Source organism: Echinococcus granulosus (assembly GCF_000524195.1).
Source record: "Echinococcus granulosus chromosome Unknown EG_S00043, whole genome shotgun sequence".
In the NCBI taxonomy this organism is placed as follows: domain Eukaryota; kingdom Metazoa; phylum Platyhelminthes; class Cestoda; order Cyclophyllidea; family Taeniidae; genus Echinococcus; species Echinococcus granulosus.
In genome coordinates this window covers 560,607-569,668 of record NW_020170423.1, presented here as the reverse complement: position 1 = coordinate 569,668, position 9,062 = coordinate 560,607, and the positions used below count along the sequence as shown (strand labels likewise).

The following is a 9,062-nucleotide window of genomic DNA, read 5'->3' as shown; positions in this document are numbered from 1 at the left end:
ATTACCAACAAATAACGTGTTAGCCATTGTTTCCCACTCCCTTTTTCAATTATGCTGAGGAGCACTTGCCCCATTTTGGAATGAATGTGCCTCACTGATCTCGGGTCGGGAGAGAGGGAGAGCACAAACGACACGCGTTCATTCACACACCAAAAAACTGCCTTCTCTTATTTTGGTGCTTATCCCGAGCCTGTGAAATTGAGTTACAAGTATGGGTGTGTATACGTGTGCAATTTAGATGGGAATTAGTGTGCTGCGAGGGAAAAGGGTAAGGAGAAAATTTTATTCCTTTGCATTACGCAAACACCTCCTCAGAATTAGTCATTTAATCTGAAAAGATATCCTCAAGGAGGGAGGGGAGAGGGTTTATTAGTAGGTCACAGCGACTGAATAAAACGATTTGAAAGAGCGCCGAGGGCGATAATCTCGACTGAGAGGGTGAATGCTAGACACAATAGTCCAGATTTATGCCTTCGTGGGCCACGATTGCGCAGTTATCTCGGAAAAAAAGTGTGCACTTGTAGACATATTTTGAGCGCTTTTCTAATACGTGCATGATCGGGAAAATAGTTTGCCACAGGTAATGCTCATCGGCAGGTGCTTCCGGCTAATGATATACTAGCACGTCTCCACGACAATGCCTTGCCAACAGCATCAAATGCATATGACACCGTGATTATCCAACATAAACCCGAGAGTCACATGAGTCAATGGTTCCTAATCAGTCCAAGATAACTGATTGCACACTTAACCGTGTCCAAACAGACTAATTGGGTTTTAAAATGTTATTTTTGGTCTAGAGATAATTCCACTTGTTTAGTTTTTAAGCAACATTCGAATGGACCAGTTCAAACTAGAATAATAAAATATTTGAACTGAGGTAACCGATTTTCTTTCGATATCGCTTACGCATTGTTGAGCACGACCATATTATACCAGTTACTTCAACAAGATGAAAAGAAGTGTGGAAATTATACGAAATGGGGCATAACCTACATATCTCTCCCAATCGATAAAATTGGCAAGAGGTGGTGGAGGAAGGGTGTAGTAGGAGAGAAGCCTGTTGAGATACTCCTCCAATTCGAGACTTCGCTGCTGTACAAACGCTGGAGAGAGGTTGTTGAAGAACTTTTTGCCTGGCAGCGTAGCTATCTGATCTTGCGATAGGTTGTACTTTGACTGCAACTACAAAGTAAATGACAGAAAAACTTAAAAAGCGTTTCTTCCTCACAGCAAGTGGTATGTATGTTGAACTAATGCCACCAGATAGTCATACGGTAACGAGTTTCAAAGCTCATCTCCACGAATGTTCTCGACGGTGATTACTTGGATTCACCTAACGCGAACTAGCTGCACTCATCGTGTTCAACACCTACATGAAAGTGAGAAAAGCCGCTCCATTTCCACTGATAATTAATGAGACGTGCTGTGACCTCCTCACCTTCCCCCCAGAATTCTTTGATACGCTTTATAATAGTCACAAGAAGCGGTGGTTTTGATTGGCGGTGGTCAGGGCGTGACCGAGTGTAAGGCATTCTGTTTACACCCCGTCCAGAGGGCGGGGGGTAGTCAACTACATAAACAACAGTAAAGACGCCAAGCTGGAATACATCCTAGGGGATGAGTTCACACAAGGAGGGTGCGCCAATCGACTGAGTAGTTGAGTGCTTGCATACAGAGCAGTGAATCGGTCGGTCGCAAAAGAAATTATTAGTACATGAGCGGACGGCGCCTTATCCAGCATATTGTACAAGGAAACACAGAAAGCTATCATCCGTGACCTGCTGCATCAACATCAGCGTGTCACCTCGGGTTTTTATGTGCAACGTAACTTAAATGCATGATTTGAATCGGCATAATAAATGAGCCAAGACCAAGCAACAAGATAATAGGGAATAGCTTGATAGCCTAAAGCTGACATCTTTAATTGCAGTTTCGTGAGTCTCAACTAGTCGAATATGGAAGACGGAGGCTGTCAAGAATTAAATGAGACCTTGCAGTTAGCCGAACGAGAATAGATTGACCCATTCTGTTAATTGACAGTTCACAAATAATGCTACCGAATCTGGTAACCCTATATTACTGTATTTACCAGATATTACACAGATAAAATTCTAACTTTCTAGGCAATGGACCGTTCCCTCCACGTCAAAGAATGTCAGGTTCAGGATAAGGAATTACATGAAACTCCTTTCGTTAAATCAATGCCTGCTTGCAGCCTTCTATCACTTCTAGCTGCATAAGTAAGCAGTCACAAAGAGAGGCAAACAGCAAGGCCAAGAGTTAAGACATGCTGGATTAATTCGAGTATTTATTATTCTAGGAAACAAGAGCTTTAATTTGAAAACAAAACCTTGCCGTCACGCCTTAAGGAAGATGGGTTCATAGGACTAAAAAAAGACAAACTTACAGCTTTTTGAAGGATTCTGAACTCCCGATACCTTCTTGTAACACACCACGTGTGACCTTTTGGATGCTTCAGCTGAATGTCATACTCCTAGGGACAGAAAAAAAGAAGAAGACGCGCTCCGGTTATGAATTTCTATGATATTAGGAATTTAAAACATGTAAAAGCATATTCTCTCGATGATTAGGCTACTTGAGCCTTCGATAAGAATACGGAGACTGGTACCAATATGGCTAGTGAAACAAAGTTATTTTTCAAAAGGATGAGTTAGATGGTAAACAAGGTTTCAAAAAAAACCCAGGATTGAAAGGTGGCCATCCAAAGCGAACATAAACTAAATCAGTTAGCCAGAGGGTACACGAAATTACATGATAGCGCACCGAGAGTATGCAACAGGATAACGTAATCAGCTTATCACAAAATGCCAACTAGCTGAGCTTATGGTGTATCAAGATTCGCGCTGAAAGGTGGATTGATCCAAGCAAAACTCGACAAGTGAGATTATTACGACACGCTGTTGTACATTGAAAAGGGCCGACAACCGTTCAGGGGGGGTAGATTGCAATTTTCAGTTTGTCACTTTGACGTCTCAATAGTTCCCACTCCCAAACTGCGCATACCATGATTAAAACAATGGATTTTAACGAAAGCCATTCTTTTAAATATCTCAAGATGAAGTAGGAGGGACCGGAGTTAATCCCTTTACCTCTTTCTAAATTATTAATGAATTGCCTTTTAGTAAGAGTGAAAAGAAGGCACCTATTCACATTGGAAAAGGTATCACTTGTAAAACGCCTTTCGCTAAAGGCCTACAGGTTAGAACCCGCCAACAGATGAGATTAGACAAATGTCTCAATTCACAGGATTGAATTGCAGGTAGATAATAGGGCTTGAGTCTTTAAAAACACATTCGGGTACACCGTCGATCTAAGGATAGTACTTGTACAATAAGAATAAAAGAAAACGGAAAAGGTTGCTGAATGGACATTTGAAATAACCTTGGTTAACCTACCACATGGTCGCTTAACATGCATCGCTGGATAGCAGCTGAAAGACATCCATGGCCCAGCTTCACAGTTCCGTCTTCGTTGAAGATAGCATCAGCTGGAATCGAGTCGCTTTGAAGGCAATCAACCATAAAATACTCTGCGGTGTAAGAAAAGCTATTTATGACTAAGCGGATTTATGCCAAAAAACTCAGATGTCAGTTCAAAACATACGTGAGAAAGTCCATAAGCGATGATCTCTAATAAAACTTCTAGTGAGCACACATTCACACAAACAAAATCACACAACTGCGGCTGTTATTCGAAATAAGTCATGATCTGACTAATAATGAGGCGCTTTAGAGCCACAACCACAAAAAAAACACTCCAAATCCAAAATAGCAGAGAGCAAACACTGATAAAAATGCATTTCTGCTTGTCTCACAAGGCAATATGCCGAGCACAGTGGGAAACTTTGCTCTCCACCTGATTTTCTTTTAGGTTACCCAGGAAAAGGAAATGGTAGGGCGAAAATAGGGTGCTCGAAGCAGGGGAAGGGGTTGAAAACAGAGGTGAGAAATGAAATTTTCATTACATTAAAAAAGAAACTAGAAAATAAAATGCGGAAGAGGATGTCCGAGGACGCGGGGCGGTAAAAGAGAAAAGTGAAAGGGCAGACCGCATTCAGACGAACGTGTCGAAGACGGGAAGGGTGGGAGAGGTAATTCATACGGTTATTTACACAGAGGTGCGTGCATTACGGGGGGATATCAAACTGAGATCTCAAAAGTACCATCAGGGGCCTCCTCTGAGGAAATAATAGCGGGGTTACCTCTTGGGGCCTGTTGAGCGAAGTGATACTCACGTAGAGTTTGTGGCTGCTGCGAAACGAAGTAGCCCTCACTGGTCACAGGCATACTGTAGGCCGGCTGTCGAGGCGCGTAGTGCTGTAGACGCTTGTCTCTCGAGGGGGTGCGGGAATTCATCGATTGCGTGGGATTCGGTACTTGTTTGACGGGATACTTTGGCAAAACACTGCCACCAGCATAGGCGGAGGTGGGGATCTGCTGTGGCTGCTGTTGTTGCTGCTGCTGTCTGCGACGAGAGGATGGAGCTTCAATTCTCGGCGATTCGTCAAAGGCCTTAAGACGGGAAGATGAGGAGGGAGGAACGTTGGCAGTTTTTGGCACCACTAAGGGTGGCTGGTAAAGCTTAGGGATGGAAGAGTGATTGGGCATGTGAGGAGGCACAAGGGGAGCGTTGGCTTGCATCGAGTACACGACCGAAGTATTATAGTCCATTTGGCTTCTGGACGTTTGGTGGCCCGCCCGGGTTGGATGATCCTCTGCCAGATGTTTGCAAGAGAATATTCGCCCAGTAGACTCGCCAGGGTTAACTTCAGTGGGTTCCTCGGGGGTACGATAGGAAAATCCACCTGGTAATTTATCAGGATAGGGCACACCGCCTCCTTGATAATTCACATTGGGATATTGAGAGTCCTCTTGTTTGTCAGTCAACGAAAAACTTGGGACCTGCGGCAAGGAGTTTTCTTCATTGTTCAGTCGTAACAGGAGAGCCTTTGGCGACGCATTAGTATCGCCATCTAAACGATTAGCCAGTTCAGACATCAATACTGGTGGTTGCGAATCAGAAGTGTTTGTCCGCATAACGCCTGAATATGCGTTTGCCTTCTGTAAACATAAGCATCAAATGTAAAGACAAGTGAAACATACCCCATTCACGCCTTTCGTTCGAGAATTCTTTAGCGACCGTCGCATTTTTTGGCGATACTTCGCTTGCAGGCTAAGTTGCATAGCAGCACCGGTGACGGGTTTTCGTATTAGACTAGAAGTAACAGACAATAAATGATGCTTACATAGCTCCAAGTGGTCTGCAAAACATTAATGTGCAATTGCTACATGGCCCACGATCGAATGGACTGTGGTTGTCGCCATACTTCGAAGTGACCTGCAAAAGAAGTTGCATAATTATTTTAAAAATAATATTAGCAGTGATAGTTGGCAAGTAGACTTACCTGCTCATTTGTTGTGAGACCATTAAAGACCAGATATATGTGAAATCCGGTAAGTCCGACAACTGGGATGAAGATGAGGCCCACAAGAATGAGAATGACATTCCTGCAAGGATTATTCTTAATGACAAGCATACGCTATGATGCCTTCCGTAGTCATTAGGTTTTGTTGCCGTTCCAGTACAAATAGCAAAGATACAGTAAATGTCATTATCATATGGAAAGTGAGCGAAAGCAGGAAAAAGAAGAAAAACCGGTAGTTGCGTCTTCCGATACAATTATTAACCCAAGGACAGTGATGATCAAATGTCTAAAACATGGTAGATTACCTGACGAACCCTACATCTATACAGTGTTTGCAGATAGAGCAATGAGAGCAACGAGGTAGCCGATATATCTCACACGTAACACACCACTTGAGGCGAGTAGGAACACCATTTATCTGTACAGTTTTATACATAATCGGTCGTGGTGGGGAAGTTTTGTCATTGCTCATAACTTTTTCACCAGGCACGCCTATGTAAAAAAGTAGACAAATCAGAAGGCAAACCTCTAGGCAAGTACCCAGGGTCCATAAAAGTGGCACGAGCAAAATTCAAAATCACATAAAAGAGCAAAATAAGCTGAAGAATTATAATGATGTATCCATGGGTTCGGCTGAACTCCCAGCAGCTAAAGATACTTCAAAGTGCACATGATAAACATACACAAAAATAAGGTATAAGATGGATATGGCGAGAAGGAGAAACCAAGAAACTAGGGCAGGCCCTATGTTCCTTGAAAAAAATGTACGACACCCCATTATGCTTCTCGAACACAAGCAGACGCTACTTCATTTTCATCGGACTTTCATTTACAGCGCCTGATTCATATCAGGCAGACAAATAATGTGTGAAAGAAAAAGACTGTTTGTTGTTCGACTGTAAAAACACCTGATTTTTATATCATTAAAAAATTTTTTTATGCAGGTCACATAATTTTTATATTTTACAATACTTTCGCCATTTAATATAGGAAAAATCTGGTTATTTTAGGCGTGTAATTTTCGGGAGTAATTTCGAATGTTAGTTCTTCTGTATTCATAAATAATGACAGCAGTAACAAAGCAAAAGTTGCAAGAAGATAGAGTACTGAGACAAAATACGCACTGTCGACGAATGTAAGAGCTGGAAAGCCATTGGTTTGGTCCAGCGTCCATACCGCTTCATGGATGTGTAAATTTGAAATCTTGGCTGCCAACAAAGTCAAAATAAGGAATTTTAAGAAGATCGAATCATTACGGGTTGATATCCTGTTGCCTCTGTCTGTGCTTTTTGCCAGTAAACTGTGTCAGAATGCAGATTAGTAATGGCATTTCCAAGAGTCCACCACCTAGACCTCAGGGCTCGAATCCTGAATCTCCAGCTTTACTGTAGCCTATGACCATGTTCACGACCTACATGACTACCTGCCTAAATAATTAATTACACGCCCAATGGTGCCCTTTCGTTTATTAGTCTTTTGGAACAGTTTGTCTTTCTGTGCATAACGTAGCATAGATTTGGCCATTATTTGCTCTAAGCATAAGCTCTACTTTGCCTTCTCTTTCTTTTCAAAGACCTTATATGATCCTAGTTTTATCCGTCTTTTGGATCAAAATAGTCATTCAAGCCATCTTTGGCATAGCAGCTCAAACCGAAAAATACGTCTTAAAAAATAAGCTTCTGCCTTATGTGAGCATTATTGCCTTCCCTCACAAGCGTAATTCCATCACGTTCACTTATAATTATCTTTAGGTGACGATTACAAAAACAAAACAAGGGTTTGTGCCGGGCATAATGTTGTGAAATCATGGTTATTGAAAACTGCGGAATTTCTTTAAATTTGGTAGCGCTTTTGTTTAGGAGGCACCTTGTCGACTTGAGCTGTCTTGTTTATGTGTAGTTGCGTGGGTCTTTTTCTGACATTCAGATTAACTTTATGATGCAAATTTTGTGAAATATGCGTAATACGGGACTAGTAGTTTAACATATAAATGTAGGCCGTAATGGTGTGCTCGGTGGTGACGCTGTTATTGAACTGAACGTACACTACTCTCTCAGTTTGACTCTGCTTCGAAGATTTCGGTCACTAAGCTGAATCAGGAGGGACTTTAGACTGTATCCAAGTCAAACGAGTTGGAATACAAAGCCTCTGCAATAGAAGGACTGTATCTACATGCCGTATTGTTAGATGTGTTGGTTGCTCTGTCAAAAATGTATCCGTGCTCCCGATATTCACAGTGCTGAAAGCAAACGATGATTTAGCTAGTAGACTATTACAACCACAGGAGCGACAAAATGATGAGAAAACATGGACTGGGTGAATGCGGTTGATCAGATCAACAAGGGCAGAAGACAATTCTTGCCTGATGACACTTGCTTGACGTACTTCTACTCTTACAACTAATCCTACTCAAACCTTGGGAATTCAGTTTAGCAATTTGTCCAATTTATTCAGTTAAAATCCCAATATCAAACTTCTCCTGTAAAGGGAAAACTGATTCTCTGCAGTTTGAGGAAGAGCCTTTTCGTTATTCCATTTTGTCTGTCTGAGTCCTACGTTTCCACTTGACTTAACGACTAACCGCTATAACGGCAACAGTCTCCGATGTCTTAGACAAATAAAATATGTAACTAATTGGAGTTTTCCTTTTTTTACCTCTGGTTTGTTACAAGTGACGATATTAAAAATATGTTTTCTTTCGTAGCTTCTCCAATCTCTTTCTGATACTAAGAGTGGAGTCATTTTCCGACTTAGTGCTAAGCGGTTGCGCCATGATTGCTTTGCCCCCTTTCACTCAGAGCTTGGTGTCTCTTGTACCCTATAATCACGACAGGTGAAAGACTGGCCTGACAACGGTTCGCCTATCCAGTGGGTTTGTGTGCTTGTATTAGTGTGAAGGACGTAGAAACTGAGTAGGTCAACAGAGAGGCAGTATTTTACTTTTGTAATACAGAAACACAAAAGTTTCTTTACAAGGGCTGTGGAATGTATCAATTCATTGGCCTAATCAATTCGGCGACACCCGATGTGACTCCTCTTGTCGTTCCCTATACCGGATCATCTGCATTTAGGCACGTGGTCTCTCCCTAATGGAGGTTTTATATTCAACTTGGCGAGTCGCTTAACGCTCAAAATGGGCTCAACGCAGGCAGAAGGACACATATTACCTGCCAAGGGAATTGATGATGGGAATATCGCAAATCCATAGAGGGCTAATTACCTTAATGTTTTGTACCAGTTCGTTTCGATGATTAATGCCTATTAACTGGTTCTTCCATTCAAATTTTCTAGTTCACCCCACCCTCTGCGCGCTTGGAGTTCCTGTAATACGTTAATTGATTGTTTAACACCCATTTTTTGTAACGGCACGCTTGGGGGTTCCGCTAATGAACCTTTGCCCAGGGGGCCTGACCTGCGGGCTATGTTAGTAGCTTCCAGCCCTTCTCCACGTTGACAATACATATTTTGCCCGTCTTCCGGGATGTCGCGGGGCGCTACACTTCAACTTTACTGGGACACTTGAAGTAGCTCCAGTTAATCCCGTTACTCAAGGCCTCTTCCGGCATTATTTTATCCTTCTTTTTACAATTTTCTATCAACTATTTCTCCACTA

The 9,062-nt window shown here is 42.2% G+C and overlaps 1 protein-coding gene across 1 annotated transcript; it reads right to left on the bottom strand. All coding sequences in view use genetic code 11, as the record gives it.

Moving 5' to 3' along the window:
• Positions 1-853: 853 nt before the first annotated feature.
• On the bottom strand, positions 854-8,191 carry EGR_05671 (putative palmitoyltransferase ZDHHC5; the record flags this gene model as incomplete). Its single annotated transcript, XM_024494920.1, has 9 exons — positions 854-1,185; positions 2,467-2,497; positions 3,028-3,139; positions 3,900-4,001; positions 4,777-5,084; positions 5,127-5,284; positions 5,828-5,941; positions 5,976-6,048; positions 8,105-8,191. The coding sequence occupies 9 exons, from the start codon at positions 8,189-8,191 to the stop codon at positions 854-856; spliced, it is 1,317 nt and encodes a 438-aa protein (XP_024350717.1).
• Between the last annotated feature and the right edge of the window lie 871 nt (positions 8,192-9,062).